The 14,473-nt window shown below is 34.1% G+C and overlaps 1 protein-coding gene across 6 annotated transcripts in view; it reads left to right on the top strand.

Annotated features, from left to right (window-relative positions):
- The window catches only part of Rim (Rab3 interacting molecule), a 500,966-nt gene that overhangs the window by 461,880 nt on the left and 24,613 nt on the right, over positions 1-14,473 (top strand). For 5 of the 6 annotated variants that reach the window (XM_083129798.1, XM_083129801.1, XM_083129799.1 and 2 more), the window contains 3 exons: positions 1,848-1,951; positions 2,673-2,810; positions 7,752-7,902. In XM_083129798.1, the coding sequence (XP_082985924.1) occupies positions 1,848-1,951; positions 2,673-2,810; positions 7,752-7,902 (393 nt within the window). Of the gene's footprint in view, positions 1-1,847; positions 1,952-2,672; positions 2,811-7,751; positions 7,903-8,727; positions 8,867-14,473 lie in introns of all 6 variants that reach the window. The other variant, XM_083129797.1, reaches the window with a different exon arrangement.

The following is a 14,473-nucleotide window of genomic DNA, read 5'->3' as shown; positions in this document are numbered from 1 at the left end:
AAGAGTCAAGATAAGGCACAAGTTATGTTCAACCACTAGAAGTCTCTTAAAGAAACATTAAACAAGGGTGCTTTTGATGTCTGTACAGCTGTTGTCCACACATACAGTTGTTATAATTTGTTTAGCTCGAGCATGGTGAGTTTTACCTTTAATTGAACACTTGTTCATTATGTTCAGAGTTGATAACTTTTTCCAGGTATGTAAAATTAGATACATTCAATTGTTGACTTTATATAGTTCCCACCAACATGGAAAACCTGAAAAAATAGAAAAATCAGTTTATGGTTGTGAAAGTTAGCAAATTTTGTAAATATAGTGGATGGGAAAAGTTTGGAAAATTTTGTACTTATTGGGATCAGAAAATGAAAAATATTTCTTGGGTAGATGGGAGTTTTTGAAAAAATGTTTTTTGTATTCTGTTTCTATTCATTTATTTTCAAAAGTGTTAAAATGTCTTGATTCATTTGAATAGCATGTAGTAATTTATTTTTTATGAAGATAGTTTATCACGATGTGATGTATTTTAGAAACTAATCTTGCAAGCACTTGGTAACTCCACTTAATTTGTCATTCCACCTAGTATTATATCATATGAAACACTAGCAACAGACTGATAAAGCTCCCAGGCACACACTAAATATATATGTGAACGAAAACTTTGAGCACAGATTTTTCAATTTAGATAGTTTAGATGCCTATCTGGATGGAAATGTGTAACTTGTATCAAGTGTAAAAATTCAAAATTCAGTTCACCATAATAATACTGAAATGTAATTTTTTATGCCAATGTTGAAATTGAAGTTCAGTTCATTTTTGTACTGAAATTTATATTTATTTATTTACCACAAACAGTGTATCTGTACCAATACTCCACTATTAGAGAACAATTACTTTCTGCAAGTTTTAAAAAGACTGATCTGCTCAATGCCGATATTATTTTTCATCCTTTGTGCATTTATTTCAGAAGGTTCAGGAAGTTACTAAATAAAGAAATGTAGCAGATATGTTAGCTGTGAGTTACTAGAATATTTTTTTCAGTTTTATTTTTCCTTTCTATTTATTTTCAGGAAAGATAACGAAACTATCCTGATCCCTAACACCCAACAGAGTAAAAGTTGTATAGCTTTTGTTAATGAAGCTAGAAATGTTTTAGCTAATTGCTCTGAAAGTTATTATGCTGATCCGCATGTCAAAATTACTTACAAAGAATTATTCCCAATTGGCAGTAAGGCACTGAGTGCGCAGGTGGTAGATAATGCAGGGGTACAGGAATCTTTTGAAACAGGTAGCCCAGTAGAAATAGTACATAATGAATCAAATGACACTTCAATGGAAAATATAAATACAGAAAGCACTTGTATTGTGATAGCAGATGTTAGTAACTCTAGCATTTGCTTAAGTGAACACTCGTTGCATAAACATGGCTCTGAAAACAGCATCAATTCCCTGAAAGAAATTATTTATGAGATTAGGGAAGAACTTGTTAAAAAAGAAGACGAAGAACATGAACCTGAAAGTAATGAATGGTTTATTGAAACAATTGAATATAACAATATGTTTCCGACTTGCAAATTCACAAAGCCTAATGATGAGGCAACATGCACCAGTGCAGAGTGTTCTGAAAGAATGAAAATTGCTCAAGCATCTGACAGCGACTGTGATGAAGGTGATAATAAATGCCTTAATACCCTTTCTCCATCCACATTATATCCTAGTGACAATGCATGTATCTTTGATACCTGTAAGGCTAGTGATTCAGTAAGCTTGCTCAAGCCGGTAGCAAATATTATTGATGATAAGCTAGTGTGTTGTAATGCTAAAAGTATTCGTTTCTCACCTTCCTGTAGCGAATTTAGCCAGCGGCCATCTTACGGGCCCTCTGGTTCCAGCAAAAGAAGTCAGTTTGGGAGAAGTTTATCAAATGCTGAAGTTCCAGTAAGCGAAAAGGCTGGTAAGTAGGTCTGTGTGTGAATAATGTAATGAAAGAGGTGTCAAACCCTCCATATTCCTAATTTTAATGTCTTATTACATGCTGATGACTTGGAAACTAGGTCTGGTCCAATACCACTTTGAACCAATAAGGATACCACTGCCGATATTCTTTCCAAAATCAAAACCGGTACTTGGAAATTGTAACAATTCAAAATAGTGCAGAACATTTATAAATTTTCAAATATAAATTTTCCATTGGAACTGGACCATAGCAATCTAGTAGTCCTGATTTATAATATTCATAATTTTATATGAGAAAATTATGTATTTACAAAATCAATTTTTCCTCACAGAATTGTTGATATAATAAAGAAAATTATACATTTTGTGGATATTCATGGCAAGATATAATTATAATAATAAATTTGCAATAAGATAGTTTAGTATCACCAGTTAAAAATGATAATTTTTACTATATTTTAGAGACGGGACAGATTAATCAGTATTTGACAATATTGGTTTATCAACAAAATTACCAATAATTTTACTGATGTGATATATCTATAAGTATATTATAATTTAGTGCAATATATTGATTATAGCAAAGGAAGAATGTTTTTGTGTGTTTTTTAAAACTTACTAAAATTGGCTTAGGTAAACCAGATTTTTGGATAAGCATGATTCAGATAACCAAGTTTTTCGTGTAATTCATTTTCACATGCAAAGTTTTTCATTTCCAGATGGCAGTTTAAGTGATACTGCAGTAAGTAATCGTCATATGTCAGAGGACACTCGAGGCAAAATGGCAAGCAATACTAAAGCTAGTCCATATGGGATGGGTAAGAAAAGTAGTTCCACATCACAGCTTTCAGCAACAGGTATGACTCCATAACTTTCATAAGTAGCTTTACTTCCAATCATATATTTCATATAGTTTTCAAAAGTGTATTTGCATTTGAATTTTTTGTATAATGTTATCCTAATGTAAATGACTGCTTGGCTTTATGAGTGTACTTGCTCATATTCTTAGCTACTCCTAAACAATATTATAGAGATGGACCAATACAGAAACTTAACCAATACTGATAATGAATCATTGTTGATAACTAATGTTTAGAGGCATGCATATCTCATTTTTGATGGAAACATGAAATGTGAAATAACATGCTGTAATGCTAATTTTTCATAATTTTGAAAGGTGTGAGGTTCATTTTCCTACCATGTTTCGGCACGAAATGATGCAATATAAAATGAAAAATGTGAAATAAACTCTTAAACATGAAATTTAGACTTTATTTACAAACAAAACACTTTCTGAAGTCTGAATTATCCTGTGAGGTATGCAAAATCACAGGAAACTTACTAACTCAACTGTAAAAATTTGAGAAGTAAATATGGAATGCTTTTACACAGGAATAAACTTAACACCTTGATAACTAGGTCACTACATAAATGTGCTATTAGAAAGGAAATGTTTCTTTCGTGTAATAAGTATAGTTTTTTCAAATCTAATCTTGGATTTTATTCTCTATTTTAACACTGAAATACCATTTTATATACCACTTTTGATCCTGAAATGTGACCAGTTTTTGTACCGAAATCTTGATCTTTTATTCACCATAAATATGTTGCCCTAATGTCATCATCATCCTTTGCCATTTTCTGCCTCTGGCTGGGTTGGCATAGAAGTCAAGCCTCTCTAATTTCTTCTGGTCTTCCACCACTCCTCTCTTTTTCATGGTTTTCTATTCTTGTCCTCTTCTCCTAACACTATCTGCTATCTGCTCTTTCCACCACATCTTGGTCTCTCCCTTGCCCTTACTCCCACTTCTTGTGCATTGAAAGCTCTTACTGGCAGTCTTTCTGCACCCATCCTCTTCATGTGTCCAAAACATCTCATCCGTGCCTCATCTATTCTGTCCTGAAGCTTCACCACCCACACTGTCTGTCGTATCTCCTCATTCCTTATTCAATCCCTTCTAGTCTTCTCCAATATTCTCCTTAAAAATTTCATCTCTACTGCCTGCATCTTTCTTTTGTCTCTCTCTGTCATTGTCCAAGTCTCTGCTCCATACATAATATTAGCACATAGTATGTGTTGTGTATTACGTTCTTGCATTTTATAGGTACATCCCTGTTCCATATCAATGTTCAAACACTTTGATAAGAGTCCACCACCCATTTGTCCTCTTCTGTTTACCTCCTCATCTATTCTTCCACTTATCTCTATTATGCTTCCTAGATATTTGAAAGTCTCCACTACCCTCAACACTTCCATGTCCTACTAATTTTACATAAAGTGCCAAATGTCTCATGAAAATCTTATTAGGTTCATTCATCACCTTAAAGTAACATAGGTGAATGTAATTAGTACTGTCTTATGAAAACACATGGCCATAGACAGAAAATAACTTTTAGGGAGGGGCTCCCCATAATTGGACTTATACTTATACACAGTCATACAGTCACTATGCACTATATGAGCATGTGTTTTATGGGACCAAATATATATGAAGTATATAACTATGCCTTCCACTAACAGAGAAGGGGAGTTGGGCATCACACTATATAGTGTCATTGAACTGTATAGTGGGAATTGAAACCTCATCCAACAACACAGTGATTTTGAAGATTGGAAATGGTTCTCCCCCTTAAGGTCTTATCCTAGGGCTGTAGTCACAATCTAATAGTGTGTGTGCATTTTCTCAACTTGAATAATTGCTGATTCATGTGGGTGATACCTACCCTGGCTGCATTCTACCTACTGCCCAGACACATCTTCCTCACCTTTAAAAAATTCCTGGGACAACACAAGACTGCATCACAGACAATTTCTAAAAATCTTGATTGAAAACTATAATCTCAAATAAGAATCATACATCAGTAAAATTTGATTGATAGTTAAATCATTGTGGTAAAAAAATTAGTTTTTTTTTTTTTCATCTAATATAATATATATATATGGCCTGTGTGTGCCATACCATAAGGTAACTATGCTGGGAGAAATTAGGCTCCGTCAATGTCATCAGTGTTTCAAAGGTAACTGCTCCCATTGCTGTAGCACTGACAGACAATGCTACACAGGTAAAACAGCAAAAGCGAAAAATTAGATGAAATCAGGTGTGGCTTGGTGACTCAGCTGATAGAGCAATGATAGAAGTATGCCAGAGACTCCAGTTTGAGTCCTAGTCGAGCTTCCATTTTTCTCTGAAATTTCTACATATCCGCCGATATTTGTACCTTGAGTTAAAAAATTGTACAGTGCTATCCATTGAAGTGTAGACCCCATGTCAGTGTTTCCGCTATCGGCAAGTGAGAAGCTTACGGCTGTATGTCGGCACTGTAGATTGTCCATGCAATTTTCTGTAACTACTTTAAAGAGTGATTTATTTACGACATGGAAGTTTCACATGCCAATTGAGTTAACACATATGAATCATAAATAAATACACGTTGTGCAGTAGAAAACATTTGCTGAGCCATAACACATTTTCTGGTTTAATACACTAGAAAAAAACACAATACGTAACAAGCACTTTGCACTCGCCAGACTAATAAACATGCCACACAATACAAACAAGGATCCTTATCACTTCATCAGTCTTGTGTCTACTTTAAGGACCTCCATAAAAAACAGTTTTACCCCCCCCCCCCCTTGCCAGCTTATGTTACTGGGTTTCTTAATAAAGATGTATCAAAAATGTGTGTGCATTGAAGGTGACTAGTTTGGACACCTCCTTGAATAAATCTGGTAAGTAAATAACTTTTTAAAATAATTATGGAAATTGTTGTGTGCTTGCTTCATCGACACTCTACGATGCTGACAAATGGCTGGGAGTGCCTCGCTTGCCAGTAGGGCAAATACTGACGCGATGGTCTATGCTTCAATGGATCACTCTGTACTTCAGTCCATCAAGCGAAAACTGAATATATAAAAGAAAAACATAAATTGCAACCTTATAACCCAAATGATGTAACTTGAATTCATGGTCCATAAAGGAATTAAAAATTAATTTCCAAATTTATGCCAAGGAGTCATTTACACACTAATGTGCCTTCCATAATGTTAAAAAATAGATTTAAACAGTTAGAATATGTAGTCCTAGGAAAGTTTAAAATTAAAAATTATTCACTGCCCCTCCATAATTTTTGCTAATGTTAATTGTGCAAAATATAGACATCCTTCATCGTCACATTCAGTACAAATTAATTAACACCTTCACATTTAATAAGGTAAACTTATGCAATTTTTGTGTTAAAGTAAAACATTTATAATGGCAGATAATTCCTGTACCAGATTATGCAATATATTTATATATCTAATTTTTATAGAAATTATGTTTTTCAACATTGGAAATGACTTGTTCTTGTAATTTCATTCGAATTCCCCTAACCTAACACCTGTTGTATGTTCTTTGTATACAGTCAAGAAGTTAAGGGGAAAGGGACAAAGTAAGTTTGATTCAAAACCAAAAAAACACAGCATAAACAGGACATGTAGAACATTCTACTGTCTCTCTTCTATTTACTGTAGCTTACTTTCCAATTATACCAAAGCATCATAATTCAAATATTTGTGAATGCATTTAAATGTATCTGTCTATACTATGGTGTTATATTTCTAATTTGTTCATTAAGACTTAATTTCATTCTTGGTATATTTTATACATATAATTTATATATAAATATATATCATGTTTCAGCATCTTTTATTGATTTTATGAGTATATTTTCTCTCTTTTTCTCTCCCTCTCTCTATATGTCTCTGTAGGTCGTTATGAAGTTTATTTTGTAAACATTGATGATCTTTTCAGTTGTAGATAAATTCAGTTAGATGTATCTAAAATATTAAGCATGATTGTACGTGCGGTATGTGTTTGCAAGCATCTATTTTTCTTAACTACTATAATAAATGTATGTATTTTAATGTGTTAACTATTGGAAGGTACAAATGAATAAATTAGAATTTTTCAAACTTTTTTAGGTACTTAGATAAGAGCATTCAGTTTTAACATTTATTGCTAGTTGTATTGACTGCTGTGTGTTTCTGTATCATGTAAAGTTTTGTTGTTTTATTAAAGAACCGCATTACCAGGCAGTCTGTTGATTTTTTTTAACTAGCAATATAAATATATATATATATATATACATACACAGTGAAGCCAGGAAGTCTCTATACCCTTATATTATCTCTGCAGATGATGTATTGAGAGTAATAAAATGGAAAATATATTATTTCAAGTGCCAATGTAGCACATGATACAACTGTCCAAGCATGATTTAATGGTAATGTTTCAATGAAAGAGTCGTGCATAATAATACATGTAAGTATGACCATGATTGCCTTTCACTTCAGTGTTAATGTGCACGTTGAAATGGCCAACGTGACCTTATAAGAAGAGAGGTGAGTGTATGGATCTTGGATGCCATTACTCAGGAAGGATACCTTTCCCTTTCCGGAATGGTCTAATAAGACTCAGCATCTACTCAATGGAAAGAAAACTAATTCAAGCCATGAAGGGTGTTCAAGGTCACACTCGTGCATATGTGCAACTCTCCCTTGAAACATTACCAAGGAAATCATACTTGGTATATTTTAAACATGTGCCACGTTATCACATGAAGTAATTTCATTTCATCACTTCCAAGCATCATTTACATAGACAATGTAAGATGATAGGAACCTTCCGGACACACTGTATATTGGCCAAATAACACTAGATTAGAGGCAGTAATTGTAGTTTTCATAATTATTTTTTTTTTATCATTAATACCACATCACATTCAGGCACTCACTAACTGTATCCTTCTACGCCTAGGTCGGAAACGTAGGTTAGGTTTTAACCGCAAAGGCAAAAGTTCCATTACCGTCCATAGGAGTGAAGAGGTGTTTCCAGATGATGTACGACACATCGTGAAACAGGGTTCAAGTGTATCAAGTGATGGAGAGGGTTCTCAAGATGGTGACAGGTTCGGACCCTAGATCCCAGTCATTTAAGCTGTAGTGATGGCCGGTGTTTCCTCGCTCTCTTTATCCACATATCTTCTCTCTCTGTTCCCTCTGTCTCGATAAAAAAAGGAACAGCGTGAGCAAATAGTGGTGACAGGGAGTTGATAATGTAGTGTTTTTTAAACAGCGTGGTGGCACAATTTTGTAGTTACATTTGTAAACAATATCTGCCTTTTCTGCAGTAGTTTGACTAAAACAGCGGCATGCAAATATTATACCAGAATTGCAATTTATATATATATTTTTCTATCTAAAATCTACATCGCATGCAGTACTGTTTGAGACAAAATAAAAAGAAAAAAAAAGAAACAAATTGTGTCATCCTTGATCACTCGTCACTCTGGAAAAGTACATTGCAGGGCCATTATGTACAATGCTGGATGTGGTATCCATGACGTCATGGTAGCCTGGTAACAGAATTCTTCCTTCTTATCCTTTAAATTATTTTTCCCTTTACCAGTAGATTATATATTTTGTTGTAGTGGCGTGTAGAATGGCTTTGGCTCTGGGGTATTGAAACATGTATGGTACGTTCTTTGCAGCCATGGTATGCGGTTTGGCTTTTGTGAATGTCTTAAATATTATTAATCCGATTGGCTAGAGTTTAGTTTACCAACTACATATACTACTTTGTTTTCTTGGTTGTTCATGGGCAGTTGTATACATAAAGGGTTTGTGGTTATTTCTTGTATTGAGGATTATGCAGAATGTAGTTGCAAGATGGGACATTGATATTATGTTGAGTAGAGCTGTATCCCCCCATTTTATTATTTTCTGCTGAACAGAGGGTAGAAAACGTATCACTAGCAGCATCCAACGAAGTCAGGAGGTCGTTCCGAGTGCCACACATTCCCGTCTTGTCAAGCAAGCTTCTAAAGAGTCTACGGATGGAAGTATGAACAGCATAAGTTCAGAGGGATCGACGTAAGTAGTCGATTCCGTCGATCATCAGTCTTGTCTTCCTGTCATGGGTGGGGCACGTCGCATGTAGAGCTGTTCGACATGGTTGGGAGGTTTCTCCTTTTCAGCTATCTATGAATAAATTATTTTTTCAATACCTTCCCCTGTTGATTTCATGTTTGAAAATACTTTTTTTACTAAGCTTTTGCATTCTTGATTACACCATCAGTAGATGATATTGCTATCTGCTTGACACTGATTTTGATTTGGTTTACAACTTATTTGTTTGCAAAGCATGAATAAACAAAGAAGTTGATGTTTGCTCAGTAATATTTGTAGTTGAGTTTGTAGCACCTTTCCGCAGTGACTCAATGAAAAAGTTTGTGACACCAAATTTACTCGATATTTATAAAACATACAAAAAACACTTATTAAAAGGAACATTTCATTTTTCACAGAAACATGAAATGTGATATTATAATGTTGATTTTAGGTTATTTTGCAATTCATTTTCTGCAACAAACTTTCAGAGTCTGACTTATCCTGTGTGTTATGAAGATTCTGGAACTTTGATTATCTCTACGATGAAATAAAAATACATCTTTAAAAAAGTACTAAGTTTTATAATATTCCACACATTTCCTATAAATGTGTACATATGCATACATGGATCAAAACTTATATATGTAAAATTTGTAAAGTAGTATGGTGAATAACACCATAAAACACCAAAACGTCATTTCACTTACTGACTGAAATTGAACCTAAAATTAAGTCCATTTTTCTTCCTGAAATTTTGGTCTGTTTACATCAGATATTAATAAGCTCGTGGTGATATATGCTTCCAAAGAAAGGCTTGTATAGTGACATCAGCATATAGATTATTTTTGCCCATTATGCAATATGGGGATATGTCAATTAACTGAAACAAAATTTCAGGACAGGCCCCTAACAAGAAAATTAAGCATGTCTGTTAAAAATTCCTTATTCAATTTTTAAAGCTAATTCATTCATTCATTACTTAAGAACTAAAACTAAACTATCTGAGGACTATGATCTCCTTACCTAATTTGAAAGCAGAGGCTGTAAAGAGGCACTCAGCACACAGAAGGTCAAACAAAGAACAACACAACCCCACAAAGGATTATCCTGTCTGTGGGTCCAGGCATGAGAGCTTTGTTTGTTAGTGTGAAAGAAACAGTTACTGATTTCTGTTTATAAACGATTGAGACAATAACAGTCTTGCAAATGCATATTGTAATTTGCATATTCCTTTTTTAATCTGGTAGAACCGAACTGGTACTACTTTGAACCTGTATCAATTACGTGGCAATACTGATGCTGTAACCTGAAAATTGAAACAGGGCCTTTTAAGTCTATCTAGGGTTATGATTATATATGATCTGAGGAAGCATGAAATTTGATGATTTCTGTGTACTCACTGACAATTTTTTGAACTAATTCCAATACCAGTACTTAACCAATTTCTGTTACATGACAATTTTTTGAACCAGTAGCAATATGTAACCAATTCTGATTTCGTGATATAATTTTTTAACTAATTCCGATGACATGATTATTTAATAGATACAAAATGCAATTTTAAACTAGTTGAAATAAAAAAAATGCTTTTGTTTTATAAATATCCTTACCTCTTTTACAATAGTACAGAAACATATTTCACATATTTTTTTAGATGGCATGAAGTTGTGAGATTTGAAAACAACTACAAGAAAACAAAACTTCAAAAACACATTTGTAAAACTTGCCAAAACTACATCAATATGTTTTATAGAATGACAATTTTGAAAGTAAGAAATTGTATTGTAATCAATTTCAATAGTTGAATTTTTCTGTTCTCATCTGTTTTTTGTGTGTGGGGAGGGGGTTAGAGATGAGACTTATTAATCACATTACACTAGTGGCTGATACCAGTACTGACAAAGGCATATTGATGACTCACTTTATCAATAAAGTTACCATCAATTTGCTCTTAGTGCAAACGTATGTGGTTTTTGTTATTACTTTTATCCATACAAAGGTAAAAATTTGTATAGTTGGAACCTTGATTTTACGTTTTCTCACATAATACATTACATTTTATGGTCCCAGTATTATAAATTTTTTTCATATTTTACATTTCCCTGCATTTTAATTGTTTTCACCTTGGTTTTATTGGCTATTTATTGAATATCCTATTGGTAAAAGTATGAGTTATTTCACTGATACACCAATATGCCTATATGGGCTGATAGTGGCATAGTGATAACATCGAAACTTTGTAATGAAGGGGCCGGCCCCCTGTCGCAGAGTCGTTAGCACATTGTGATATGACGCCAGGGATCCCAGGTATGAATCCCGGCCTGGCCACATATGTTTGTGAGTGTCCATTCATCAATTTCATCACTCATCCCCATCTTCGCAAATTAGTCAAAAGTAGCACAAAAAGCGAAGTAAAATAAAGTAAATCAATGTAATCAAGGGGTTCCAGGTTCAATAACTGGTGGAAGCACATAGTGTTTCAGATCCCACTTTAAACTGTTGGTCCACTCCCGTTAGCCTTTCTTTGCATAAAGTTAACTTAAAAACAAACTCAAACAAATACATAAATATAAATGCTTACTGTATTTTTTGTATATTTCTGGCATGTATTATTTCTTAGGGAAAAGAAACATTTCAGCTGTATGGCACAGCCATAATGTGGAAATTGAACTAAACAATATTGTTAACAAATTAAAAGTTCACCCACAAGTAACATATAGATTTAGATTTCCTATTTTTCCTTGTACTCTATCGAAAAATTCAGATACAATTTATTATAGCTGTCAAAACTTGACCATTTTTCACACATTTTCTTCATATGTTTCATCAATTTTCACAACAGATTTGGTATATTCTTTACATGTAAATTCGTTTTAGTAAAATCTGCCAACCTTCCAGCATGTTAACATTCACACAAATTAATGTTATTTTGTTGAATGAATTCTAGATGTTATCTATGAATGATATATTTGGACTTATTTCTATAAAATAATATTACCTGTGAATGAAACAGTCCAGTCCATACGACATCTTATTGCCACATAAGATACAAAAGTTTGAAGCTTACCTGGTCTCTCATAGAGGGGGAGAGGGGAGAGAGTATGCTAAAGGCAAAGGGAGCATGGTGCTGATTCCATCTCCATGGTGGCCAAGATTGAGAATGTGCAGGGCATTCCCCTATGTAACTTTACAACATGATGCAGTGTACAAAGGAGATATGTACCTTTACTTGCTAAAAGCGGTGGTGTTCCGATCGATAGGGCATCCGGCTGCCATGTTGGAGACCTTGGTTTGATTCCCAGCATTGGTGATTTCAGGTGGGGAATTTTTTTTTAGCATTGTCCCTGAATGGAGCAGCTCTGGGGTACCCAACCTCTAATAAATATATACGTGGGGGCAACCCTGAGAGGTGAAGGTGGCCAGAGCATGGTGCTGATCACATCAAAAATGGCATAGATTACAATGTGTTAGACCATATCTCCACCGCCACATATTGCAATGTGCAACCTTTAATTTTTAATTTAACCCATGGCACAACAGTTCTTGAGGGCCAGGGCCTTCCTACCGACTGTCGTCATGCTGACGAACCCCCAGTCATCGTTGTAGGATTCCATGACCAAGTTACCCTAGTCATTCGTAGCTCCCCAATTTACTCTCGATGTGGGTGGCCACTGGTTCTCTACAGAGCTCAAAATATCAGGAGACTCAAAGCTGCAGGCATCCTGGAGCTGGAGCTCAAACCATGATGCCTTATACCTCACAGCCATGCTGCAGGACATGTGCAACCTTTACCTGTAAAGGTAAAAGGTTGCCACTGCTCACTACTTCTTCTTTTCAAGTGGCTCACCAATTGTCCTCATGAGGCTAGGAAACGCTTACACCAAAGGCGAAAACACTAACCATTTGACTATGTAGGAGCCCTTTAGCCTGTTAACCAAACTTAAATCATGTGGCAATACATCTTAGTTTAATCGCTTGGTGATGACTGATACAGTTGGAATATGATGCTATAAAAATAAATAATTTGTATCAGAAATATAATTCAAGCATGCAGTAAGTGTTCACACGCACACAAACAAATGAAACTGATATATCATTGCAAATACACTATCAAGAACCTGAGTACTTCATTCACCTCTTTAATTAATGTATGTAATCAGATGATTGCAATTGGCTTTATCTTGGGAAAAATAACTTTCTGAGTACACGCTATTTATAGAAATGATGAATGGGTGAAATTATTTCCACAATGTTGCTGATAAATGTATTTTCTGACTAATAGAGCACTGATTAATCTGTCTCTTCATAGTTTTATCTATGAGGTATTATAATATCTAAATTGCTCTTTGGTTGTCATGAAAACAACTTCTACCAAGCACAAGAGTCATAAAAATTCAACATAAATACCAAAATAGTTGAGCTCTTGGCATTTATAGGAACTCGTACCTCAGAAAAGTATTGACTCATATTGGTTACTAAATCTGTACTGATATTTTCCAATACCTATACACCAGTCATGTATCTGGAAATTATTTCAGGAGGTTTTTTTTTTTGCATCTAACTAAGTCTCTCATGCATAATAATAAATTTCATTAATAATAATAATAATAATAATAATTGACATATTATTATTCATAATATTTTATTATTGTTACATGAAAAGTATAAATGTGATGTAAATATAGAGAGATGATGGCATATATTCATTATCTAGCTTGTTTCTAGTTGAGACCATGTCAATTTATATAATAAAAGCTGTTCTACAGAGAAAAATAATGTAAAAGTAGAGAAATTCAATATTTATAAGATAACTAAAAGATAGTTATTTTCAGCTGATGAAACTGGTCAAGCATTAACATTCATACCCACTGCTAATGCAAAACTGATTTAGCCCAATCAAATCCCAACTTCTTGTAAGTTTGGAAGAAATAAAATTGATATTATATATTATAATTGATAATAAAAAGAAATACAATTGATATTATACAACTAATGGCATACAAGTATTTTGTTTAATAATTTTTGTTCCTGTTAACTCTTGAGAGGGGATTCAAACACCCTAGATCCCTGTAAATATATCCCTGCAATACACACATAATGGTATGAGCTCAATCTTAGTTTCCAGACATCTGAAAACTCAATAAATGAATTCATATATTCACCGATTGTTGGTGTCCAAGCTTCATTTTTGTCTGACTGCTTCCCTTTTGCATGATATGCATGAGAACTGATCACTCTTCACTGTAGTCCACCACAGTCACCATCCTTGTCGTGTTTCATTCAATGCCATAAAATTCATAGTGGTTTCCTTTCTCACTACCTAAGAGCTGGCACTCTCTTTTTTGCAGGTACTGTGTTCTCTCTCTTTTAATACTGTCTGAGTAAATATCTATGTTGTAAAGTTCTTGTTCATGTACAACTGTTTGTATGTGAGCGTGCGTGTATGTGTGTATAGACGCAGTGAATGTTTGCGATGGGGGAAGTGTCTGTGTATACAAAGCTTAATCAGTGTTACTTTTTTATGTCTTGTCACACAGTACATTTTAGATGTCATTAATGTGTAAATTAACATTGTATTTAGAAAGAGGA

This window comes from Lepisma saccharinum, chromosome 10, assembly GCF_977018435.1.
Source record: "Lepisma saccharinum chromosome 10, izLepSacc3.1, whole genome shotgun sequence".
Lineage (NCBI taxonomy): Eukaryota > Metazoa > Arthropoda > Insecta > Zygentoma > Lepismatidae > Lepisma > Lepisma saccharinum.
This window is presented reverse-complemented; position numbering and strand designations above follow the sequence as displayed.